Raw genomic sequence first — 27,808 nt, 5'->3', positions numbered from 1 at the left:
ATTTGGGCAGTGCTTGGCGGTATTATTAAGCCCGTTAGGCAATGTATCTTTTCCCATCAGTCCCATAGACAATGATTTGCACAGAGGCAGATGTGTAACCAGTGCAGGGCGGTGTGGCCTGCTTATGTGGCGTCTTTTAGCATCTTCCTATAATAATACAACTTTCCACGGTGTTGGCCACATGCCCCCATTGCTCCATCAGGACGTCTTCAGCAGTGTTCACACCTGGTCAAAAGGGACTTGGAAAGTAAACTGACAGCAGACAACCGTAAGCTATGACTCGTCTGTAAGCAGCAGCCATGAAGGATAACATTGTCAATAAAGTTATTGAGAAAAAAAATCGAAACAGAAGAGGCCAGACACGTTCCATGTTGAGTAAGTACAAGCATAAAGGCGGGCGATACCACTTCAAAGAAAGGAGGGGGAGTGCAGACACACGTGATCATGTACACCCAATGCGAGCAGCTAGCTGCTACTCGTACCACCCCCTATAGATGCGCTGAGGGTGGTTTGTTCCCGGGTGTGGGCAGCGCTTCCGGTCTCTCCGCTCCACTCAGTCACTTGGTGTGACCGGTGCGTGCGGCGCTCAGTGGTCACCGTGTCAGACGCAGCGTGTGCCAGGTGTCGCCAACATGGCCGAGCCCGAGGAGAGGAGCCTGGACGACTTCTTCGCCAAAAGAGACAAGAAAAAGAAGAAAGAGAAGGGCGGCGCGGCCGGGGGCAAGGGGCCAGCGAGGCCGGCGGATGGGGCACAGTCAACGCTAACGTCACTGAGTGCAGCTGCCAAGAGCTCCAGGAAGGAGAAGTCCGGCAGGAGCGAGGCGCAGGACTCCCAGCAGGAGAAGGTAGAGCGCCTCCCCGGAGCTGTGCACCCGGCCGGCGCCTGCACGCGTGGGCACAGCTGGCAGCAGCGTGTCTGTCACCGCCAGGTCGCCGCCCGCTGGAGGGACCGTACAGTCCCATCCCTGTAATGTGAGCGTCCTGTGCAGCTGCCCCAGGTCTCCCGGTACCTGCAGGAGGCAGCGCCGAGCTGGTCCCCGCGTCTGATCGGCCTTACTGATCTGTCAGATGCCCTGTGATTGGCGGACGCCTCAGCGCGTCAGATCTGCTGTCAGATGAGACGGATTTCTGTCCGATCTGTTGGAGATTTGCACACAAATGTAAGCCCCCTCCCCCACACATTATACCAATGTCTACCGAACCCGCTGATATCGATGGGTGCGGCCGACTGATTGTCCTGGGAGATGTCCATTGTGCATGTCTGATTTCAGGCTGCCAATCACGTAGACAAACCATTGGCCAACATGTCAGCCGGCGGCTTTGAGGAGCGATCGCTTCTGTGTATGGGAGAGTCGGCCAAGATGGCTGTTGGCTGAGTGATCATCATTCATCTGACGGCCGTCTAATGTTTATGGCAGCCTTTAGATATTGGTCTGTTATCTGTCCCCTTCCCCACCCCCTGCGCACACATGACATTTGTGGGGGTGGATCAGTAGACGGTCTATTCTGTTTGGGGGCTCCCAATAGTCCGCAGACAGATTGTCAGAGGACAGAAGGGTCGGGCAGTACAAAGTAATGAGAATGCAAAGATGCTCAGTTGCGTTTTTGCAGCATTTATGGTGAATACAACTCATTTTATTACTCATGAGCTGTAAATAAATCACAAGTAATCTGAACTAAAAAATGGGTGTTGTGAACACGGCATAGTTCACTGCCAAGAGCGGGTTTTTGTTGCTGGAAAAAACTCAACATATGAACATAGCCTTAGTGTGTTAATCTCTGCTTCTGTTCTGCAGAAATCGATGCTTTCTGAAATTTGGTCGTTTTGGCTTTGTTGCACCCTGAGCTTGGCCAATGGGCTCCGTGCATTGCTCTGCCCATTGGTTTTCAATACTTCCACCCCTCTCACCAGTGATTGCCAGCTCTGGAGCAATAGTTGTCTGCAGAGAAGGCTCAGGCAAGCCAGTGCTGTCAGTCACCAGGAGGGAGGCAGATCATGGTACAACCATAAATCAGACGGCTCCAGTCCTGGCCAGTCCGCTGCTCTCCATTAGGACCAGAAGTTTTGACATTTTGTTTTTCGGTTCTCTGACCGCTGGGCTCTGTGGATGGGTGAAACTGCACGTTATTGGGTGACTGAAGAACGAGACATCATCACTTCTGGTCCTGATTAGGTGCACTGGAGAGAATGGAGGGTAAGAATGGGTGAGTATGTCTGATTTGATATTTTACATTAGTATCAACCTTGACTGCAATTTTTCTTGTAGGTTGGATAGCGCCTTTTAAAGGGAATCGGTCAGCAGGTTTTTGCCATTTAATCTGACAGCAGCATAATGTAGCCACAGAGTTCCTGAATCCAGGAATATGTCACTTATTAGGGTGTGTGTTGTAATTTCAATACAATAAGTGTTTTATCAGCAGGAGATCATCACTGCTTGACTACATCTCCTGCAGGCCAGTCAGGCTAATCTGTGTAATCCCACCACTGGTTAGCAGTTTGGTGACAATTCATTGTACACAGGAAGTTGCCAGTCAGGATGTGGGCAGGGGTTATACACAGCCCAGAAGTCTTAGCTCTGCCACATCTACATCAGACAAAACAAGCACTCTATCAGGCTGTGTGCCCACGTAGCGTTTTTCAAGCGTATATGCTGCGGAATTTCCGCAGCGTAAACGCTTGAAAAACGCATGTATATCCGCACCCCATGGTCCCCAATGGCATTCCGCAATGTCAATGCCCATGCTGCGGATTTTTCCGCAGCGTATATGCTGCAGTCAAAAATCCGCAGCATGTTCATTAATTTTGCGGAAGCGCAGCGGAATCAATGTGCGGATGGTACCCAAGTCTGGATGAGAGGAGACTCTCATCCAGACCTGGGTACCAAAGAACCTGTAAAAAAAAGAATAAAATAAAGTTTATACTTATCTTCTGATGTTTTCCCTCCGTCGCGCTGTTGTCTGAAGGACCTGCCACGTCATTGAGTCATGTGACCCACCACATGACTCAATGACGTCACCGCAGGTCCTGCACACAACAGCGTGAGCCGCTCAAGCCTCCGGACGGGGCAGAGAATGCATCAGAAGGTGAGTATAAAGTTTATTTTTTTATTTTTTACCATTCTGAACAAGTTGTCAAGCACTTTTCCAAGTGATGCTTGGAGAAGTGCTTGATAACCCGCATGCGGAAATGCATGCAAAGACGCCTCACAAACGCTTCTACCTGGCGGGAAAACCGCATGTAATATCCGCATGCGATTTTCCCGCCAGGGAGAAGCGTAAAAAATATGCTTCAGGTCCGCAACGTGGGCACATAGCCTCAAAATGACACCAAGCAGCCCAGTAAGTGACACATCGCTGGAATCGGTCTTTGTCTGTACACTAGGCTATTATCAGGTTCCATAGCAAAACCCTTTAAGGCTGGCTATATATGTTTAGGTCCTGCTACAGATCAGTGCAGTGGCATGTAAAAGTTTTTGCACCCCTGGTCAAAATTACTGTTATTGTGAACAGTTAAGCAACTTGAAGATGAAATGATCCCTAAAAGGCCTTAAGTTAAAGATGACACATTTCCTTTGCATTTTAGGTAAGTCTTTTTTTTTTTCATTTTAAAGATTCCAAAAAGGAAAATAGTCCGATGCAAAAGTTTGGCCACCCTTGAAGATTTGTTTGTTCAGTTAACTTTGACCAAGGTTTCAGACCTTAATTAGCCTGTTAGGGTTATGGCTTGTTCACTATCATCATTAGGAAAGACCAGGTGATGCAAATTTCCCAGCATTATAAAAACCCAGCCTCCTCAAACTTGTGCCAAAAAACAGCTACAGGTTCTTCTAAGCAGCTGCCTAGCACTCTGAAAATGAAAATAGTAGATACCCATAAAGCAGGAGAAGGCTATAAGAAGATGGCAAACATTTTCAAGTTGCTCTTTCCTCAGTTCGAAATGTAATTAAGAAATGGTAGTTAACGGGAACAGTGGAGGTCAAGATAAGGTCTGGAAGACCAACAAAATTTCTGTGAGAGCTGCTCGTAGGATTGCTAGAGAGACAAATCATACCCCTGCCCCTGCACCGCTTGACTGCAAAAGACTTTCAGAAAGATTTAGCAGCAGACTGGAGTTGTGGTACATTGTTCTACTGTTCGGAGACACCTGCACAAATATGGTCTTCATGGAAGAGTCATCAGAAAAAAACTTTTCCTGCCTCCTTTCCTTAAAATTCAGCAGGGCTGTGGAGTTAAGTCTGTGTCCATTTTGGTGAAGTCAGTAGAAAATGTACCGACTCCTAAAATATATAATAAATTGGGTTCAGTAGTACAATGCAGTATGTGCTGTAAACTTTTTTTATAAGAATTTGTGAAAGTTATGAAATGTTTCTATTCCTGGTCTAAAGATCTCGGCTTTTAGTGGAGATGGATCTGTGCTGCGCTTTATGTACATGCTTAGTAGTGAGCGCAGTGCTGTGAAGTCTGAGTCGGAAGTCAGGGAAATTGAGGAGTCGGAGGTTTACTTACCAACTCCACTTCCCTGGTCAGAAGTATACAAAAGAACATCTAAACAAGCCTGATGAATTTTGGAAACAAGTCCTGTGGACTGATGAGGTTAAAATACAACTCTGGCCACAATGGTCAAAGTTGTGTGGAGAAAAAAGGATACAGAATTTCTCACTCAACCATTAAGCTTTGGGGTAGATCAATCATGCTTTGCGGTTGTGTTGCAGCCAATGGCACGGGGAACATTCTTGATGCAAAAATACACCATCTGTAAAAAAGCTGCAGTTGAAAAGAGGATGGCTTCTACAAATGGATACTGGTCCTAAACACACGTCTAAATCCACAATAGACTACCCCAAAAGTCACAAGCTGAAGGTTTTAGAGTGGCCCTCAGTCCCCTGATCTGAACTTTATTGAAAATCTATGGTTAGACCTCAAAATAGCAGTGCATGCAAACACAACCCAGGAATCTCACAGAACTGGAAGAATTTTCCAAGGAAGAATGAATACCCCTCAACAAGAATTGAAAGACTCTTGGCTGGATACAAAAAGTATTTACAAGCTGTGATACTTTCAAAAGGGGGTGCTACTAGGTACTAACCATGTAGTATGCCCAAACTTTTGCATCGACCCATTTTCTATTTTGTGATTAAAAAAAAAAAATGGGAAAAATTATATAATTATACCGTATTTTGCAGATTATAAGACGCACCCCAAATTTTGGGGAGAAAAATAGGGAAAACAATGTTTTTTTTATTAAACCGGTGCGTGTTATAATCAGCTTACCTGGCGGCATTGGTAGAGCGGGGTCCCAGCGTTGCCACTGGTGGAGGCAGGAGATGCTGTGGAGGCAAGACTGAGTGTTCAGATGCAGGAGTCGGTTGATGGCTGTGGGCCCCATGCCGTTTGCCACGTTCTGCTGGAGGCGTTCGGTGGTGCGGGGGCTCTGCTTTCGTTTTGTGGAAGCTGGAGCCTCGCACCTTCCATACTCGCCTATGCAGTGGACTCCGGGAAAATGGCCGCCGGAGGCAGCGAATGCTCAAATTGAGAACTTGGGGGCTTATAAAGTTTAGAGCACCCAATATGCAAATTTTCTCTTCAAGCAATGGGATGTTAACAAAGTTTTGTTTTCTTTTGGGGTTTATACTTTTTCCCCTGTATAACGTTGCTCAATTGCAAGAATGCAGCGTCATACAGAGGAAAAAATGGCAAAATCATGTTAAAACAGGCATTTTCAGTGTGATCCAGTGAGACTTAATGTCTCACTTGACCACGCTGACCACTTTGCACTCCCGCCATGTCCTGTCATTTCAGCGCAGTGAGAGGAGAGTTGCAGCATGAGCGTGCCAGGGCAGTGAAGAGCATCAGGGCCGGCTCCAGGTCTCAGTGAGCGCCTTTAACACATACCACGATTCATGATGCACAGATACCGCAGAGAAATATAGATATAATACAATGCTGAAGATTTCACTTCTTACATTACACGAGCAATATCTATTGTAAGTTCCACAATAGCTCAGAAACCGGCGAATCCTCGCAGCGCACAGTGCAGACTGGACAGTATAGTCCTCCATACAGTATTATGAGCCCCATATAATGCTCCGTACAGAATGCCGGTCCCCGCATCACGCTCCGTACAGAATGCCGGTCCCCGCATCACGCTCCGTACAGAATGCCGGTCCCCGCATCGCGCTCCGTACAGAATGCCGGTCCCCGCATCGCGCTCCGTACAGAATGCCGGTCCCCGCATCGCGCTCCGTACAGAATGCCGGTCCCCGCATCGCGCTCCGTACAGAATGCCGGTCCCCGCATCGCGCTCCGTACAGAATGCCGGTCCCCGCATCGCGCTCCGTACAGAATGCCGGTCCCCGCATCGCGCTCCGTACAGAATGCCGGTCCCCGCATCGCGCCCCGTACAGAATGCCGGTCCCCGCATATAATGCCCCCGTGCCTCCATACATTAGAAAAAAAAAATCAAATACTCACTTCTCCTCACCTGCTGCTCTGCTCCGGACTCCTCAGCGTCACCGCCGTCTTTCCGCTCTGCGCTTTGACTGCTCAGAAGAGGGCGTGGTGGAAAGAAGTCATCGCGCCCTCTGACCTGAGATGTCACAGTGCTGCAGCCGCGGAAGATACCGGGCCTGCTGCGGAGGCACGGGGAGAGGTGAGTATTGTGCTGCCAGGGCCCTGAGCAAGCGGGGAGGATGGGAGGGGTGGGCGGGCGCTGGCACTGCTCTTCTCCGCTCACGGGTCACATAGCGCGCCGGGGTGCCCGACGGTGAGTGGGCCCCCCCGCCTGCTCAGGGCCCTGGCACTTGCCCGGGTGCTGACACCGGGCCTGAAGAGCATCATGGGCGCAGGTCTTGTCACAACTTTTTTGGAACTACTACAGGTATCTCAGACTAAGGAGTGACTGTATACTCGGATACCTTTAGTAGTTCCGTAGCGGTGTGTGTGTGTGACAAATGCTGCCCCGATGATCACTGCTCTGGTGCTCCAATGCCTCAGCTCTCCTCTTCTGCTGGTGCAGTGATGACAGGAAGTAATAGGAGTGAGGAGTTGTCAGCGTGAGACACCTCAGTCTCCCTAGATCATGCTGAGAAAAACCTTTTCTGACCACCGTTGGTGACATCTGCTTTTTTCCCCTCTGACACTGCTGTCTTATGATTGGGCAGCATCATACAGTGTAAAAAGCAAATGTCCCTAGAGAAGAATCTGTTATATGCCCCCTTGTTTAACGGGAATTTTCATATTCGGCACCTTAAACTTTAAAAATTGGATTGATTTTTTTTTTTCGCTACATTTGGTTATGCACATGTATTGTACTGTAAATGGCTGCAGATTCAGCATAAACTTTCCGCTATTCCCTGAGAACTGTGGTGAACTCCACATCTCCTGAAACTGCTTTTAGGCTAAGTGCCCACGATGAAGAAATGCTCCGGATTTTTCCTGAGCGTTTCTGCATCTCCCTGGCAGAAAAAACGCATGCGGATTGTACATGCGTTTTTCCTGCCAGGGACATGCGGATGTGAAGCGTTCTTCACATGCATTTCCGCATGCGGGTTGTCAAGCGCCTTCCAAGAGATTTTAGCATCACTTGAAAAGTTCTTGACAACTTGGTCACACTATATAAATCCATGCAACCGGCATGGATTTTATATAGTGTGACCAAGTTAGTTTAAAAAAAAAAAAGAATAAAAATGGTAAAAAAAAAAAAAAAACATACTCACTTTCCGATGGCCCCCTGTCTCCTTATCCGATGCGTCCGGTCTCTCGGTTGTGTAACAGGACCTTCCATGACGTCATGTGACAGGTCACGCGACCGCCGACGTCAGCGGTCGCGTGACCCGTCACATGACTAAATGACGTCATGGCTGGTCCTTTTAGACCATCGAGCTGCTGAGAACCAGGACGCACTGGAGAGAAGACCACGGGCCATCAGAAGGTGAGTATAATGTATAGTTTTTATTTTAATTCTTTTTTTTTTTTTTTTTTTTTGTTTTACAGGTGCTATGGTATCAGAGTCTGGAGGAGAGTCTCCTCTTCTCCAGACCCTGGTACCATCTGGACATTGAATCGCTTAATATCTGCATGTGCACATGTAGTCATGCGGATATTAAGCGATTCAATGCAAGTCAATGGCGGCGAAAACGCCGCGATTCCGCAACATAATTGGTAGTGCTGTGGATTTTTCCGTAATGATGATCCGCAGCGGAAATTTCCGCAGCACGTGCACAGTACATGCGGATTATCATTGGGGAACATGGCAGGCCTTCTACCAAGCGTTTAAGCGTTTCTGCAGCGGAATTGCCGCTGCTGAAACGCATAGTGCGCACACAGCCTAAGAATTGCTTTCATAGGAAACTTCGATGATGTTCTGTTATTTCACTTTACATGTCAGCAATAAACATTAAACATGAACTGTTGGCCAAGTACAGTAATGCGGTTGATCTGCCGCGCTTTCACCAGCTGGAGAGCCTCTCATTTCACAGATAAAGCTCACCAAGTATACATTAGTGATTCTCTACTTTGCACGGATTTTGTGCTTTACGGTTTCTTCTCCATACACAAGTTAAACATGCTGCGGCCTCCTCCATGAGATCTGTCCATTTATTTGCCTATGCATTCATGTGACCTCGTGACCCTGCCACCTACCATCCCATAATGCACTGCTGTCTGGTAATATGTATCTAGTTGCATTTGGAATTAAAAGTCAGCAGAAGTGCAGCAAAGTATTCGCGATGCACCATGTATGGGTATCCCCATTCATATATTTAATGCTCAGTCCCAAAAGTGATGTGTGGAGGCAGATTCCCTCTAAATGTACATCTGCCAGTGATCTATATAATACTGCCCTGTGTTTGGACATTTTTATGCTAGGAGAGTTCATGACACCACTTGCTAAACATCTCTGCTTTATTGCTGAGCACATACGTATGCTTATAACAGCATCACTTTTGCACACAGGCCTTTTTCAAGCTGCAGACTCCATATTTCTTCTTTATTTCTCTTTTGTAGCGCCATTTTCCACAGCAGTTTACAGAAATGTCTTCACTCAGACATCTGTCACCTATCAGTGTGTCTGTGTGGGAGAAAAGAGTACCCCGAGGACACCCACGCAGCAAACACAAAAAATACAGCTCTATGCAGATGTTACCCATGGTTGGATTTGAATCCAGGGCCCCAAACACTGAGCCACCTTGTGAACACTTCTTTGTGTGTGTATATTCCCATTAATTGCATACACCAGGATATATGTATTTGAGATCTCCTATACGCAGCACACAGACATGGAGCATTGTTGCTCTTGTGTTTGTGCAGCACTAGAGTGGAGGACATTATACAGCAGCTCTTGGCAGTGTAGCACTGGAGTACGATAAACACTTACTAGAAAGCTGCAGCACCTTGTGTCTTTCCCGCTATCTGTTTTCTCTTCTAATCCTCCTCCTCCCATCTCCATGGACTATAATAGACATCGGTAATATGATGTTCAGTGTGCTGGCTTCCCTTCTCCTTTTGACTATTGTTTTTTCATAGTGATTGAGTTCAGATAGCAGGGGTATCCAGATCTATTATAAAGTTTTACATTCGCTTGTACTATTGATTTATGGAAAGTTTATTAAAGAACAGCTTGTATTTTTGCCTAGACCTGCCGGTATAAAATATACCTGTGTGGCTTCTCTGAGCACGTAGACGTGTATGACAATGCTTTATCCCAGTTGTGGCGCCGAGCTTGAAATCTTTTAGGAGCAGGATCTATTCTTAACCATGCTCAGGCTAATGTCATGAGAGGTTCAGACCTCTCTAAGAATGTAAGAGTTAATTGCCAAACCGTTAGTGTTGCCGCCTGCGCATTTGACTTAAAGGGAAGGTGCTTTAAAAAAAATAAATTTTTTTCAATTGTTGAAATTTTTTTTTAAGAATTAATGTTTTTGCTCTTTTTTTTAAATGTTTTTAATGAAGTAAAATAATAAATAACTTAAAAAGGTTTGGTATTTCCACTTTTAAACACTAGCCGGAGCGGCGGCTAAAACTTACCATGAAAACCTAGTGTACAACTAGCTCACTTTATGACTGCAGTAAATGTGTTCGGGGTCTGCTCACATGTGTCTGACACTCCTCCTCCCCTTCTGGGTGTTTGTAAAAAGATAATAGAGGATGGGAGCAGTGGTGTAATGTGTCACACGCCAGTAGAGTAGCTACCAAGGGGGCGGTTGCCCCGGGCCCTGCGCTCTAAGGGGTCTACCTGGAGCTACGCTACTGTAAACTACATCGGCGTTCGCTGATTGTTACCCCGTCATATCAAGTTGAAAGCAATGAGTGAAGGGAGAATCACGCTCCCTTTCCCATCAATCCCCCTGTGAGTCTGACGTCACTGACAGCAGGCGCGATGATGTCACAGCATGGCCCCCCCTGTGGAGATGTGCGGGCACTCACTGCAGTGTGTTCTTTCCTTTCAATTAAGTTTCTACCCCGGCTGCAGTTAGAAAACAATACAGCACGCTGTACTCTCCTTTGCTGGATACACCAGCGAGTCTCTGCCGCCGGTCCCGATGACTTGCATTGGCTGCAGCGTTGACGTCCCATCGACAGCACGGCAGCTAATCAATGAGCACCTTGTCTCTGAAGGGGGCGTTCTATCCAGACTGGCACAACCATCAAGCTGACTGGCTGCCTCGCTGTCAGTGTAAGGTCAGCACCGCGGCAGAGAGACTCGCTGGTGGACCCAGGGAAGGTGAGTACAGCGCGCTTTGTTTTATCACAGACTGCAGCCAAGGTAGAAGCTTAATTGAAAGGGAACAACCCCTTTAAGTCTGTTTATGTAACCAATACTGTCTGCTGGTGGAAATAGTTTTCTTAGGGTCTACAAAGGATACTGCCATTCTCTCTGGATATCACATTGCCTGCTGTGAAGGTCCCACCCCAACAGACATACTGATGTGACATACCAGCGATCATACCCCTATAAGATAGATGGGGAGTACTGCTTTACCTTGTTGGGTGTTTTTGCAGTGTTAATGTGTATCATGTCTCTTTGTAGCAAGATGATGAATGGAAAGAATTTGAGCAAAAAGAAGTGGATTACAGTGGCCTGAGGATTCAGTCATTGCAAATAAGGTAATGTCTAGCTGAATTGTCTTATAACTCAAGAACACATATAGGAGCAAGTGATTATTTTTTTTTCTATAGAGCTTTTAAGAATTTATGATGTAGTCATTCATGCAAACATCCCCTGGCTACCAGCCCCCTTTCCAAAAAAAATGCCTACCACAAAAAAGTACCATTTGTAGCTGATTAAACCAATTAAAGGGGTTTTCTGCTTTCAGCACCTGACCCCAAACACAATTTGTTTAATGCAAACCTGTCAGCAGTATTTATCCCTATAAACTAAAGGCATGGCCATAATGGCGCTGTGATGCTGATTAATCTGATACCTGATGTGAAGGGATCCGCTCTGTGGCTGCTGAATATTCACCTTATGACGTGTGCTTCGGGACGGGACGTGGGGTCAGGGTCGTCTTCTCATTCTCCGCCTCACTCATAACAGCTACCCATAAACTAACTCGCCTAACCACGATTTTCAGATCCTCACAATTAATCTGCAGCTTCACAAACTTTTTTTCGGGTAAAATAGACCTGAACAGTACAGAAGGGTTAAGTAACCATTGGACTAATCCATCTGCACGTCTGCTGTGGACCCCTACAAAAATCAATTCCTCATTTACCAAAGCCAACATGCGTGAACATGAGGTTATGTGCAGCAGCACTTAAGGCTCTGACGGCCGCTTCTTCACAGATCTTCTATAATGCATTCTGCACCCTACGTCTGTGCTCTGATTTACAAGAGATGGAACAGGACCAGAAAAAAGCCCTTTTTACATGTACACTATAAGGCCTTCATATACCTAGCATGCCTTCTGTAAAGTGTGACCTATAATTGGGAATTTGGTGTGCCGATATATAATTTTTTTCTGCTTGTAGCAATGAAAAGGAAGATGAAGAATATGAAAAAAAGGAAGACCAGGGTGCGGATTGGGAAGAAGCTGGAGGCTATGGCTCAGACAAGACTTCAGGCCCTTGGAATAAGACTGCTCCTGCTCAAGCTCCTATAAGTGTTGGTATGTGCCATTTGCTGCAGTTTGCATACTTTTTTTATTTTATTTTTATTTTCAAAAATTATTTGCCTAAAAAGCATCTGGAAAATGGGAAGAAAAGGAAAACTGAATTTCTCATTTAGATTGCGAACTGTTTCCTTACGAACTGGTTCCCTACATCTCCGCTTCCAGACTGATGTATTCTGATACTGATTCAGTGTGTACTTGCCTGAGTGTGAGGTGTAAATCACAAATGGATTGGATCTCCAGTGCTAGTTACTTATTGTGGCTGCTCCCTTACTTTCTGATTCTTTGTTTTCATTTTGGCATAAAATTCTGATGTATCCCTTTTTCCTTCTCAGTTTCAGAAGCCCCAGAGCCCGCACAGCCCTCTGGTGTATATAGACCACCTGCTGCCAGAATGTCTGCTCCACAGAAAAAACCACAAGGTCCACCAGAAATTTTTAGTGATACCCAGTTTCCATCTCTACAAGCCACTGCCAAGCATATAGAATCCCGCAGGCAAGTAGTTAAAAATGACACCCCCTGTTGGTTTTTACCTTTACAATAAGTCTGTTAACCTGTGTAGTCGTGACATTGAACGTTATTTTATTTAGTAAAATGGGGTATAAATCTGTACATATTCTATACACTATTATAAAATAACATTTGTAGATGTTCCTGGATCCATTGATTTAAGAATGTACACCACCTGTGTGACTTCTGTGTTATTCAGCGGCATTTAAAAGGCGTCAATCTGCATTGGTGACTGAGTGCATGGAGCTGGGAGCCTACTGAAGGCGTCATTACTGCCATCTGGTACCTTAGGCTTCAGAGGAAATCTGTAGTTTCCCTGTATACTGCAATATAGTAATTGCCTGTTATAGTAAAGTGATCAAATGATTGCTCAGGTTTATGGCCTTAGGAGACCTAAAATAGAAAAACAACCAGCAAGGATATACCGTATTTTACAGATTATAAGATGCACTGGTTCATAAGACACACCCCAAATTTTGGGGAGGAGAATAGAAAAAAAGTTGTTTTTTTTTTTATAAACCAGTGCGTGTTCTAATTGGCTTACCTGGGGGCCTGAGGCATTGGTGGAGCAGGATCCCAGGTGGCAGGGTCGAGGCAGGAGTCGTGAGATCGCTGCTGCCTTCCGGCAGAGGCAGGAGTCGGGAGATGGCTGCGGTCCCATTCCTTTCAGGCCCTATGCTGCTTGCCCCTTGCTTGCAGTAGGTGTTCGTTGGTGCAGGGGCTCTGCCAACATTTTGTAAAAGCCGGAGCCCCGCACCTTCCATACTGATCCATGCAATGTCCTCCGGGAAAATGGTCGCTGGAGGCGGTGCATGCTCAGATTGAGATCTCGGTTCTCGAGATCTCAATTACGCATGTGCCGCCTATCGCAGCCATTTTCCTGGAGACCGCTGCATGGATCAGTATGTAAGGTGCCTGGCAACGGCTTTTACAAAATGTTGGTGGAGCCCTACGTACCACCGAACACCTACTGCAAGCAATGGGACCACAGCCATCTCCCGACTCCTGCCTCTGCCAGAAGGCAGAAGCAATCCTGGGACCCCACTCCACCAACGCCGGTAAGTGCTTCAGATATGTATAGTTCGCATTATAAGACGCACCCCTATCTCCCCCTCCCCCCCCCCCCCCCCCCCAAATTTGGGGGGAAAAATACGGTAATTAACGGGCCTTTATAAATTAACAAACAGAAAAAACAAAACCCCTAAAAACAATATCTTCAAGTAATGTATTAAAAACAAGGCACTACAAAACAATCAATAAGGGCCAGAAGGCCAAAAAGGTCAACACAACGGGGTAATAAGAAAACAATGTTGGTACGTGGGAAGGAGAATGGGAGCGAACTTGGCCCTAAAATCTCCCTTCCTAACCGTGCAGGATAGCACCCTAAAATAACGATATGGTGCCCCTGCACAATGTAGAATATCCCTGAGTGACCCTAATGTAAAATTGCTATGGTCACAAAACACCCCAAAAGTGTTAAAGGGATTTGTAAAGTCTGTGGTTACAAACAGGGGACGGAGACCCACCGGGGAGTCTGTGAACAAATGTCTACAGACACAAAGGCAAACAATAAATGGAAGAATTCAACACACGCACAAAAGGTGTATCCTCATATATTATTGATAGTATAAAGGCTAAAAAGTATATGGTCATTTAGTAGACTAAAGAAAAATAAGTTACAAATTAAAAAAAAAAAAAAAAAAAAAATCAAATCTCCCTCTATTCTCATTCCAAAAATTAAATATTAAAAATAGGTATATTTGGTATCACTGCAGCATTAAGTCCGATCTATCAAAATATTAATTTACTTAGCCCATACAATGGAGAACAAAACAAATGGCTGAATAATTGTTTTTCTAGTCATCTCACCTGGCAAAGTGAGCTAAAAAGCAAGAATCCTGCTATAAGGTAAATTTTACCTTGCAAAGAACACTGAAGGCAAAACCTAATGGCAGTGGTGGAAATACACCAAGGTTACTTACCGGTAGCCGGTTTTTCCTGAGCCCATGACCGCACACCTTGAGAGAGGATCCGCCCCACCAAGGACAGGAAACCGTCTGAAATAAAAGGGCGGTACCTCTCCCTCGCTTCAGTTGTTTACAGAGCATTGAGAGGACCTCCCTAAACAGGTTAGGCACATAACCAACACCACAATATACATATACACACCACCCCAAACAGTGCACACCAGGGTGTGAGAAACATAGAAAAAATAAGGGGGGGAAACTATGGGTGCTGTCATGGGCTCAGGAAAAACCGGCTACCGGTAAGTAACCTTGGTGTTTTCCCCTCCCCCATGACAGCACACCTTGAGAGAATTTTGGAGAATTTATGAGCACCCTAGGGAGGGACCACCGCCTGAAGTACCCTTCTCCCAAAGGTGAGATCAGAAGAGGATAGATCCAACCGATAGTGCTTAAAGAAGGTGGATGGTGTAGACCAAGTAGCAGCCCTACATATCTGCTCGATCGAGACGTCTGCTCTCTCTGCCCAGGAGGTTGCAACGGCTCTGGTGGAATGAGCCCTCACATTGTCTGGGGCTGGAACCCCTGTGGACGTATAGGCTAAGCAAATGGCCTCCCTGAGCCACCTAGAGATGGTACCCTTGGACACCCCGTGACCTTTCCTACACCCTTGAAAGGCCAGGAACAGAGAACCGTCTTTCCTCCACAGACTAGTCATGTGAATGTACTGTAGCAGGGACCTCCTAACATCTAGGCTATGGAACCTGACTTCCCCTGGGTTCTTGGGATTGCTGCAGAACGAGGGTAGCACAATCTCCTGACTATGGTGAAATCTAGATACCACCTTGGGAAGGTATGCTGGATCTGGCCGCAAGGTGACCCTATCCTCAAAGATTTGTGTGTAAGGAGGATTAACCGAAAGGGCCTGCAGATCACCCACCCTACGGGCTGACGTTAAGGCCACTAGGAGGATGGTCTTAAGGGTGAGAATTTTTGGAGAAACCTTGTGTAGAGGTTCAAATGGTTCACTAGTAAGAGCGTTCAAGACTAAGTTCAGGTCCCAAGGAGGAACACCCAAGGATCTAACCGGTCCTGCTCTGGCACAGGACTTGATAAACCTCGAGATCCACCTATTCCCAGCCAGATTACAATTGTAGAGTGCTCCCAAAGCTGAAACTTGAACCTTAAGGGTCCCTGTAGCTAGACCCAGGTCCCGCCCCTTTTGCAGAAATTCCAGGATCCCTCTGATCGGAGGTTTGCTCGATAGCGGGATATCTATAAACTCTAGGAATTTACCCCAAACCCTGCTATAAATCTTAGTTGTAATTGGTTTTCTGCTCCCCAATAAAGTAGAAACTAAGCCTGGTGAAAACCCCTTGCTACTCAATAGCGACCTCTCAAATTCCATGCCGAAAGATGGAACCCCCTGGCCTGGGCATGGAATACTGGTCCCTGCATGAGAAGGTCCGGCCTCTCTGGTAGAATCCAGGGATCTGACACCGACATTAGCCGAAGCAGAGAGAACCAAGGCCTCTTGGGCCAAAAAGGGGCCATCAAAATCACCCTGGCGCCTTCCTCCCGGATCTTCCTCACCACTACTGGAATCATCACTAATGGCGGAAAGGCATAGGCCTTCCTGAACCCCCAAGGAATCTGGAGGGCATCTACGGCATGGGGATTTTCTGCCGGATTTAGGGAGCAAAATCTCTGCACCTTTCTGTTTGCCCTTGTGGCGAACAGGTCTATGTCTGGTTGCCCCCATAACTGGACAATCTGATGGAAGACCTCCGGGTTCAACCCCCACTCCCCCTGTCTTATGGTATGGCGGCTTAGAAAATCTGCTTTCACGTTTTCTATCCCCTTTACGTGAAGGGCGCTGAGGGATAGGAGGTTTCGCTCTGCTAGACCAAGGATCCTGTCTGCCACCACCATCAGAGGGCGTGACCTTGTCCCTCCTTGGTGATTCACATAGGCTACTGCTGTCCGGTTGTCGGACCTGACCTGGACATGGTGATTTTGGATGTGAGGGAGGAAGCCCCTGAGGGATCTTTCTACGGCCCAAAGCTCCTTTAAGTTTGAGGATACTCCCCCCTCGTGGTAAGCCCAGTGACCCTGTATTGCGAGTTCTGCCAGATGACCCCCCCCATCCGGAACTGCTTGCGTCGGTCGTAATTACCCGATCTACTGGTCTGGACCATTGAACGCCTGCGGTTAGATTTCCCCTGACTGTCCACCACGAAAGGGAGTCTACTACTTGTGGGGAGAGAGAGAGCCTGCCTTCTAAATGCCCGTTGCAGGACCTCTGTGCTGACAGGACATCCCACTGAAGCCGCCTCATATGCCCCTGGGCCCACATTACTGCTGGGAGACAGGCCGTCATAGAACCCAGGAGGGACATTGCCTCTCTCAGAGACATCTCTGGAGCTTGAATGGCCTTCGAGACTAATGCAATCAACCTGCAGATTTTGTCCTCTGGGAGGAAGCAGGTTTGGCGACGAGAGTCTAGGATTAGACCCAGAAAGGTCTGAATCCTGGAGTGGGTTAGTCTTGATTTTTGGAAATTTACTAACCACCCCAGCTGATGCAACACTTCCGTGACCACTAGGAGCTGACTGGAGCAGTGGGCTTCTGTTTTCCCTATTATCAAGAAGTCGTCTAAATATGGCACGATCACTACATTCTTGATCCGTAGGAAGGCTGTCACTTCTGCTATTAGTTTCGTAAATATTCTCGGGGCAATGGAGAGGCCAAAGGGTAGGGCAGCAAACTGAAAATGCCTCAGCTTCCCCTGAATAAACAGGGCTACTCTCAGATACTTCTGATACTCCGGATGGATTGGGACGTGATAATATGCGTCCTTCAAGTCTATTACAGCCATAAAGCAGTTGCGATGTAAGAGCTTCACTGCCGAGCTTACTGACTCCATCTTGAAAGTCTGGTTTTCTACTACTTGGTTCAGACTCCTGAGGTTGATGATGGTCCTTAAGGACCCGTTTGTTTTTTTTATCATGAATAGTGGGGAATAGAACCCCCTCCCTCTGTGTTGCTGGTACTTTGAGAAGGACCTGCTTTCCTACGAACTCTAACACTTCTGTTTCCAGGGCTAATTGTTCTTCCTGGACCTTTCATAGGGGGGTAACCACAAAGGTCCGCCAGGGGGTCTGGCTGAACCGGATCTTCAGGCCCCCACTGATAATTTTCAGAATCCAGGGGTTTGCTGTTATCGCATCCCAAGCTGGAAGAAAGTGGGAAAGCCTTCCACCCACTTCCAGCCTGGCGTCATTGGGAGGATCTCTTCAAACTCGAGGATGGTCCTCCAAACATGTAGCCCGATTCTTTTTTGGACTTGGCTTCCCATTTCTTTTTGTCTCCCGGAGGACGACCCCGGTTAAATTTTCTCCTCCGAAAACTAAATCTTCTTGGTTCCCCCGAAAATCCCGGGAACCCTTTGGTTTTATCACCTGCTTTTTCCAACAGGTCTTCTAACTTTTGGCCAAACAGGAGTCTACCATCACATGGGAGGGAGCACAGCTTCTGTTTCGAAGGTAGGTCGCCTGGGCAACCTTTGAGCCACAAGGCCCGCCTGGCTGCGTTGGATAGTCCCGCTGCCCTAGCTGACAGTCTGACCGAGTCAGCTGAAGAGTCGGCCAGGAAGGCCGATGCTGTTTGTATTAGAGGTAGCTCTGCAAGTATTGCCTGTCTGGAGACCTTTTTATCTTTAAGCTGGTCTTCCAGCTGTTGGAGCCACACCCTCAAGGACCTCGCCACACAGGTGCTAGCCACCGCTGGTTTTAGGCCACCTGCCGCCGCCTCCCACGTGTGGCGCAGGAAGGAGTCAGCTCTTTTATCCAGGGCATCTTTTAGGACGCCAGAGTCCTCCAAGGGCAGGGAAGATCTTTTCGATGACCTTGCCACAGTCCCGTCCACCTTGGGGATCTTATCCCAAGGTTCCGCATCCTTCTCTTCGAAGGGGTACCTTCTTTTGGAGAAGGAGGGTAAAGCCCCTGATCTCTCAGGTCTCCTCCACTCCCGGTCAATGAGGCCCTGAATCTTACTGTTAACCGGAAATGAGCGTCTCTTCTTCTCTCCCAAGCCCGCAAACATGATGTCCTCCCGGGATTTAGATGTTCTCTCTTCCTCCAGACCCATGGTTGATCTTACTGCCCTAACCAGTCTGTCTGTATTCTCAATGGGGAATCAGGGTCTACCGCCCCCCGATGAGGAAGAGGACGATGAATCCCACTGCTCCTCGGACTGGGAGGAATCAGAGACGGGGGAAACCTCTCTACGGGGCCTTTTCTTCCCTCTAAGGAACCCTTTCAGGGACCCCTGAACTTCTGCATGTACTATGGACTTTAAATCTGCAGCAAAATCCCGGGAATTCTCCGCTATGGTTTTGGTCACACAGCCCTGGCAAAGTGGTTTCTGCCACTCTACTGAGAGAGAAGCTTGGCAAAGGGCACACATTCTATGTTTGCTTGGCACTACTCTTCTTAGGCTCCTAAAAAAAGGAAGCACATAAGAGACTTCCCGTTATTAACCAGTGACATTCACGAAGCTCACTCACCCTCGGAGGTCACAAACGGGTACCGGATTCGGAGGCTGTCGCGGAACCGATGATTCCATTTTGGATGGTCCCGAGGCACTCGAAGCCTTACTCCTGCGGCTGCTACTACGATTACTCGAGTGGCTGTCTGTATACGATGCATCTCTCTGCTTTTTCTGTTGCTGAGGTGGGGGGGTAAGCTGCTGCTGCTCCTGGCTATCTGGATCAGCCATGTCTCAGAAGCGCACCACGCTTCCAGGATAGCTCCCCCCCCCCCTTAAATATAGGGCCATCCAGCCTCCTCCGGTCTGTGGGCCCTCCCCCTTCCTCAGGCCGGAGCTCCGTTGAAAAAAAAAAATAAAAAACCGGCCTGGGACGCTCCGATGGGCGCCGCCATCTTGGATCGGCGCCGCCTCCTGACGTCACCCAGCGCGCCGCTCCCAGCGTGCTCTGCGCCGTGATGTCAGGCGCGTCACACCCGGAAGCGTTCCACACTGCAGGGGGAGGACGGCGCCGCGGTCTCCGGGAGGACAGAGCCTGCCTCACCGCGTGCGCCCCGCTCGGCGCAGAGACCCCAGGGGAAGCTGCGGACGGCGCTTCTGGGATACTGAACCCGGTGCACAGGCCAGTGCCCGCTCTTCCACACAGGGACAGCCCCAGGTAAGTCTTCTTTCTTCCAGACAGGTTCCCCATCAAGGACAGGAAACCAACTGAAGCGAGGGAGAGGTACCGCCCTTTTATTTCAGACGGTTTCCTGTCCTTGGTGGGGCGGATCCTCTCTCAAGGTGTGCTGTCATGGGGGAGGGGAAAATGTTTGTTTTTTTTATCTCCATTTTTTTTCACTACATTATATAGTAAAATGAATGATGGCATTTAGAACTACAATTCATCCAGGACTATCAGCTGTGTATCCATCAGACTTCTGCACAACACAACTGATGGTCCCAACCCCATTTATAAGGCAAGAAATCCCACTTATTAAACCTGACAGGGCACACCTGTGAAGTGAAAACCATTTCCGGTGACTACCTCTTGAAGCTCATCAAGAGAATGCCAAGAGTGTGCAAAGCAGTCATCAAAGCAAAAGGTGGCTACTTTGAAGAACCTAGAATATAAGACATATTTTCAGTTGTTTCACACCTTTTTGTTAAGTATATAATTCCACATGTGTTAATTCATAGTTTTGATGCCTTCAGTGCGAATGTACAATTTTCAAAGTCATGAAAATACAGAAAAATCTTTAAATGAGAAGGTGTGTCCAAACTTTTGGTCTGTACTGTATCTACATGGGGCGTGTGTGCGCGTAATGTTAATATAATTTTATACAGGTGCTAAGTGTAAAGTTAATGATCCTGTTTGGTGAGATCTTGTACGGTGCATCCTGTTCTATATCCAAAACCTTAATACCTTTTTGTATTTTATTTTTTAAATTTAGGGATAAAGAAATGGAGAAAACTTTCGAAATTGTAAAACATAAAAACCGTGCCAGAGAAGAAGCTTCAAAGAATCAGGCCCTTCAGCTTCAGTTAGACAACCAGTACGCAGTTCTTGGTGAACAATAAATCCGCAAAAACATTTACCACAACCTTTGTGAACTTGCCCATAAGGAAAACAAACTACAGCTGTTGGACTTGAGATCATCTGAACTGTCTGATCTTCTCCGCTGCGCACCAGATGGAACAGATGACTGGCTCCTACAACTTTCCAAATTTAAAAACTTTCCTTTTTGTTTTTCTCTTGCTGAATCCCTCCCTCCCACCCTAAACCTTCTTGCTTTTTTTTTGCCTGTGAATATGGGTACACATGAGGCTGTGGGAATTGAACAAGAATTCTTTGTTGTAAATGTTACACATCTAAGTGGAGAATGAAAAAAAAAAAAAAAGCAGCTTTCAGTAGTTATTAAAATCTTTTTATGCTGAGCCTTCACCAAGGTTGACTACCTCAGTTTTGCTATGCCCATAGTAGACACCATGTGGATGACCATCTTACACACAACCAGAGATTGTACGTTTGTTTCAAATGCTGTATTGGAACAGGAAGTGGAGGGGTTGCTAGATTTTCCCTTCCGTTTGGTACACCTTCTGAGATGAGATCACTTCACCTTTTTACATCGCCTGCTTCATGTGTCAATCAGTTAAGTGACCTTAAAGGGATTTAGTGTAGACTGTTTAATGGCGTCTTTAGATTTTTTTCTGTAGATTGGTAACTGATACACGGGTCTTCATAAAATCTAGTGCAAAGCGGTAGTTTGTTTTTTTTTTTTTTTTTTGAGGGTAAAAGTACCTACCAGAAGAAAGCAAATCCTTTTACCAGACACATGGGAACTCTCATAACTATTACATTGTGATATGTTGTCTCTTCAGTACATTTATGAAGCTCTGCTGCCTAAGTTTCTGAACCTCGCTCTGCCATGTGTATAGTACACCTGACATTGGCTTGTCTGCGCTACATAGTGGCTAAAATGGAATTGCAGGGAGCCATGCATCATTGACAGATTCTTTAAAATTAGTGAACTATCCTCTTGATTAGCCTATAATTATAAGATTGGTGTGCTCCAACTTTGCCTCCTACTGATCATCTTTTTTCACTCATTAAAGCTTATCCCATTAACATTGGCACTAAGCTAGAATACTGGGGTCAACTGCTACTAAAAATAAAGAACGGTGTCTAGCAAATAGCCTGTTCAAAGAGGAAGATTATTTCAACTCTAGCGCCACCAATTGGATGTAGTAACCCTAAAAGTCAATATCAACCTTTTAACGAGCCTTGCCACATGACTTGGAATAAGAAGCTAAACCAAAAACTCTCATTTTCAGACACAAGTTTTGGGGTGTTTGCCCCCCATGAGTGCAAAGCAGGAGATCTGATAGGCCTCTGATTGCATCTTGGCACTCTCCACAAGGAGACGTTAACATCCCCCCTCCCCTATAGCCACTAGTAAATGATTAAACGTGACGTTCACTGAAGTATCATGGCACTGCTGAGCAAATGATTGGCAGTGGTACTAAGAGTTTGACTCCCACTGATCTAATACTGATAGCGTATCCTAAGGCTAAAACGGAGTTTTAAAGGCCTAGGTAACCCCTATAAGTATTCTCATTCAAAGTATATACCTTTTCTCAAAGTTGTGAACTTTCTGAATACTTGAAATTTGCGAGTTTCTGAATTCAACGATAGATAATTTTGTGACAGCTCTTTTTTGTGCTGTTCAATGTTGGATCTTGATCTAGCTACTTTACTGGGGGGGGGGGGTTCAGATTTAAAGGGATAGTCCACTCTATTAACTCGCATTATATGGTCGTTACTCAGTGCCATTATCAATGAAGGGTGGAATCTGGGCAGAATAATACATGTGTAATAGGGATTGGGCTTATAATTTTATAGGGGTGCTAACCTAAAATTCTTCCTTGTGGTGCAGTTTGGTCTGTACAGTCAGTTCAGACTTGGCAGAGGCCAGATGTAGTGCTCAGTATTTCTGATAAATATCTACTCTAATGTTCAGTTCTGTATTGAGACAGTTTTATATGGTCAGTTAATTCACTAATGCATTATATTGGTAATATGGTGATAACATACACAGTCATTACCTGTATAAGAGTTTATCTGGACTGGTTACTTAAAGCTGTAATCCTCATCACAAGGCAGTTTTCAACTAGACAGTCTCCAGCACTGTATCTAGGTGCTAGGTTTAGTGTGCCGTTTCACTAAGGACGGACATGTTGCAAATTTTATGCGTAGGTTTGCACAGGTAAAATCCAGGAGAGTTTACAGTACCAGGTATGGGGATGAGAGGGTTATAAACCTCATGTGCAAGTTGTTATTCTTTGAACTGTGAATGAGATGATCCACTAGATTAATGTTACTCTTTCTAAAAAAAAACAATAAAAATAAAAACATTTCTTAGTCTGCTTCTCCAGCACAATCTGCGTGATTTTGTCTACTACTGCGGGCAATACAACACCATTAAATATTTTTCTGGTTCATGGATACGTTGAATATGTCTGACAGTAGGACTTCTATTAGTGTCTCCGCCGATACTTTCTAAAAGGTTTAGTCTGCAACTAGTGAAAGTAGGGACGCCACAGCATAATGGATGGTCACTATTCAGAATTTCCTCCGGACAACTGTAGCTCTTTAATGCAGGTGTATAATTTATAGAAGAAAAAGAAGCGGAAAAGGTTATTTATGAGGAATGTGTGAAAGACTGCAAGAGTTTCCTTACCTATAGTATATTTCAAGAAATTAGTGTTTTTTTTAACCAACTCAGATTTACATTTTAGAGAATTGTTACAAAACGTGAATCTATAGGGTTTTTATCATGCTTTGTGATGGGGAGAGTGGACTGTCCGTAGAGGGGGTTTTGGGCATGGACTGGGCAAAAAGACGACCTTAATAAAACTTTGAAATATTTAGTCTCCTGTCTGATTTACAGGTAACACAATATGCAAGAATCCCTAAAAATATTGAAATGTATCTTATTGCTAAAGGGGTTGTAATTAGAACTAGGGGTTCACTGACTATTAGTGATGAGCGAGCATGCTCCTTACTACTCGTTACTCGCTCAAGCATCACCATGCTCGAGATGCTTGTTACGCGGTGAGTATCTTTTGAATGTTCGGGCGGGAGCTGAAGTCCCCGCCCCACATGTTGGGCGCATATTAGGCTGCCAATTACCATGCAGGGATTGCCTGACAGTCACTGTAATGCCGTAGCCATGTTGGTCTTGGCATTATAGTGATTGGCTGGCCTATGTAAGACCCTATGCTTATCACAGTCTACCAGTCAAAGAGTCAGAGTAGGGAGAGCTGCGGCTGAGAGAATTGGTGGTTATTTTAAACACATTCCACACCACTATTAATCTATACGAACAGCCCTTGTAAGGGCTCATTCTGATGAATATTAATTCTGCTGATAGCACTAGTTGGGCATAGGTTGTGGAGGCCTAGTATAGCACAGACTAGGGTCCATTGCACATTCTTTCTGCAGCTGGAACTCATTAGCCCTAGATATAAGGGTTAATAATCTTTTTGCTCTTAATCCTGCTAATTTTGGTGAAAAGCAATATAATACACCATGTTTACTGCTCCATTTGCTTGTTGGCAGCAGATAGCCAGATTTGGTTGATTTGAATAGCATTGCTGTATTGTGGAAGCAGAGAAACTTGTCCATCTCAGGCGGTCAAATATTACTGCAGCAATCCTGAATTTTTTTGGAAGCTGACAAATATTATACTCCTTTTAAAGTGTGGCAGTTGTACGCTCAAAACATAGCCACACTTAGTCGCTGACCAATAGCATTGCTATACTGGCACTGCCAAAAAAAATTGGTCATTAGACGTGATCAAATATTACTGTGGTAATAGTGACATTTTTTTGCAAGCTGCAAAATATTATACTGTATTTAAAATGGGCAAGGCGTGTGGTAAGGGACCGAAAAGAGGATGTGATGGTGTACGCAGAGGCCGAGGCTGTGGGCAAGATGAAACTGCCTGCTGAGGGAGCACAACAACCACCTACATCATGTCAACCTAGCTTCCTGTCCCATTTTCTAGGGGGCCGCGAACACCACTCTTGAAGCCAGAGCAGTGTGAAGAGGTTGTTGGTTGGAGAGCAGATAAAGCTTCCAGTCAGTTTGCCGCCGCCACCACCACCCTCACCCTGTCTTCCACATGGTCTAGTCTCAGCCGTGAGTCTGGACCACATATTCCTCACCCTGATCCTCTTTCCTCCCACTATGCCGAGTGCCCAGAGACAAGTGATCCCACACTTGAACACTCCAAATAACTGTTCACATTTCTAGATTCTGGCCTCTCGCTCTGTCCGCTTCAAGTGGGGCCGGAGGAGATTGCATGTAGTGATGCCCAAATATGGTCACACAAAAGCAACTGTGGGAAAGTGCAATTGCTGTCAGAGGTGGATGATGATGCCAGCAAGTCAGGAGGAGGCCCAGGGTGCGTACGTGGAAGACGAGGTGGTGGACGAAGTCACTGACCCAACCTGGCAAGGTGACATGCATAGCGAGGACAGTAACACTAGAGGGGGAGGGAGGCATAGCACCACAACAGGCAGGAAGAAGCAGTGGGGTGGCCACAGACACAAGGCGGGCAACTGTTGCCCAAAACACCAGTACGAGGGAAGTTGCCAGTCCAACTGTTAGGTCTTACCGAGTCTGGCTCTTCTTTAAAGACTGTCCAGTTAACCCAAAAAAACTACCAGCCTGACCACCAGCATGCTCAGGCACATGACAGCAAGGCACCCGACTAGTTGGGCCAAACACCAAGGTCCAGAGCCTGTGTCTGTGGGTGACACCACTGCCTGTCTCACGGTTGTTCGTGCACGCCAATTCCCTGTCCATGATGCAGGCGTAGATGCCTCCCACCCAGCACCCGTCGTTGAACACTTGCAACCATCACCGTCAGCAACCACGTCCTTGTCCTAGTACAGCGTTCAGTTGTCCCTACCCCAGTCCTTGGAATGCAAGTGCAAATACACAGCCACCCACCCACAGGCCACAATACAAAACTGCCACACTTCTCAACTGCTTGCACTAGAAATGTTGCCTTTTAGGCTCATGGAGACAGAAGCTTTCCGCAACCTCATGGCGGCTGTCCCTCAGTACTCTGTCACCAGCTGCCACTATTTCTCCTGCTGTGCTGTCCCCGCCTTACACAAGCATGTGTCCCAGAACATTACCCGTGCCCTCACCAACGCAGTTACTGGTAAGGTCTACCTAACCACGGACAAGTGCTTGTAGCCAGGGACGGTACATTTCACTGATGGCACACTAGGTTAATAATGTGGAAGTCGGACCCTGGGACGGAACACGTCATAGAATCATAGAATGGTAGAGTTGGAAGGGACCTCCTGGGTCATCTGGTCCAACCCCCTGCTCAAAGCAGGATTCACTACATCATCTCAGACAGATGTCTGTCCAGCCTCTGTTTGAAGACGTCCATTGAAGGGGAACTCACCATCTCTCGTGGCAGCCTGTTCCACTCATTAATCACCCTAACTGTCAAAAAGTTTTTTCTAATATCTAATCTGTGTCTCCTCCCATTTAGTTTCATCCCATTGCTTCTAGTCTTTCCTTGTGCAAATGAGAATAAAGATGATCCTTCTACAATGTGACAGCCCTTGACATATTTGTAGACAGCTATTAAGTCTCCTCTCAGTCTTCTTTTTTGCAAGCTAAACATTCCCAAATCCTGCAACCGTTCCTCATACGACAGGGTTTGCAGACCAGTCACCATTCTGGTCGCTCTTCTCTGAACTTGCTCCAGTTTGTCTATGTCTTTTTTAAAATGTGGTGCCCAAAACTGTACACAGTATTCCAGATGAGGTCTGACCAAAGAGGAGTAAAGACCGATAATGACTTCACGTGATCTAGACTGTATGCTTCTGTTAATGCATCCCAGAATTGTATTTGCCTTTTTTGCTGCTGCATCACACTGTTGACTCATGTTCAGTCTATGATCTATTAGTATACCTAAGTCTTTTTCACATGTACTGTTGCTTAGTCCTATTCCTCCCATTCTGTATATGCTTTTTTCATTTTTATTGCCCAGATGTAGTACTTTGCATTTTTCCCTGTTAAAAACCATTCTGTTGGTTGCTGCCCACTGCTCCAGTTTATTTAGGTCTTTTTGAATCCTCTCTCTCTCTTCTCTAGTATTAGCTATACCTCCTAGCTTTGTGTCATCAGCAAATTTAATCAGTTTACCCTCAATTCCTTCATCTAAATCATTGATAAAGATGTTGAACAATACAGGTCCCAGGACGGAGCCCTGTGGTACCCCACTTGAGACATTCATCCAGCTGGATGTGAAGCCATTTACAACCACCCTTTGAGTCCGATCACTAAGCCAGTTATGAATCCACCTAACAGTTGCCTGGTCCATTGCATACTTGGTCATTTTTTCAATAAGGATGGTGTGAGATACTTTGTCAAATGCTTTGCTGAAGTCAAGATATACTATATCTACAGCATTTCCCTGATCCACCCAGTCAGTGATTCTGTCATAGAAGGAAATTAAGTTAGTCTGACATGACTTGTTAGTTACAAACCCATGCTGACTCTGGTTAATCACTTCATTCTTATCCATGTACTTACATACATGTTGTTTAATAATTTGTTCAAAGATCTTTCCTGGTATAGAAGTCAGACTCACCGGCCTATAGTTCCCTGGGTCCACCTTCTTCCCCTTTTTGAAGATAGGAACAACATTTGCTCTTCTCCAGTCTTCTGGGACTTCTCCTGTTCTCCAAGAATTTTCAAAGATTATGGAGAGTGGCTCTAAAATTTCTTCTACGATCTCCTTCAGTACTCTGGGGTGTAATTCATCTGGACCTGGAGACTTGAACTCATTTATGTTAGCTAAATATTCCCTCACAATCTTTCTGTTTACAGATAACTTGGATTCCTCTATTCCTTTAAAAGGACAGTGAAGATCAGTTGATGTTACATTTTCTTTCTGAGAGAAAACAGATGCAAAATAGGAATTAAAAAGTTCGGCCTTCTCAACATCCTCTCTTACCATTTCTCCATTTTCATCCTGTAAAAATCCTATAGCATCTTTGACTTTTCTTTTACTTTTGACATACCCCCAAAATCCTTTTTTATTGCTTTTGACATCTCTTGCAAGCCTTAATTCATTGTCAGCTTTAGCTACCCTGATACGTGCC

The 27,808-nt window shown here is 46.1% G+C and overlaps 1 protein-coding gene across 1 annotated transcript; it reads left to right on the top strand.

Annotated features, from left to right (window-relative positions):
• The first annotated feature begins 487 nt into the window (after nucleotides 1-487).
• On the top strand, nucleotides 488-21,409 carry CDV3 (CDV3 homolog). Its single transcript, XM_073678101.1, has 5 exons — nucleotides 488-845; nucleotides 11,027-11,103; nucleotides 11,968-12,104; nucleotides 12,443-12,602; nucleotides 20,563-21,409. The coding sequence occupies exons 1-5, from the start codon at nucleotides 633-635 to the stop codon at nucleotides 20,687-20,689; spliced, it is 714 nt and encodes a 237-aa protein (XP_073534202.1). The 5' UTR covers nucleotides 488-632; the 3' UTR covers nucleotides 20,690-21,409.
• Nucleotides 21,410-27,808: the final 6,399 nt, after the last annotated feature.

Source organism: Phyllobates terribilis, unplaced genomic scaffold, assembly GCF_046119375.1.
Source record: "Phyllobates terribilis strain yellow unplaced genomic scaffold, ASM4611937v1 Scaffold_4__5_contigs__length_816908805, whole genome shotgun sequence".
NCBI lineage: Eukaryota > Metazoa > Chordata > Amphibia > Anura > Dendrobatidae > Phyllobates > Phyllobates terribilis.
The sequence above is the reverse complement of the archived record's forward strand: the minus strand, read 5'-3'. Positions and strand labels throughout refer to the sequence as shown.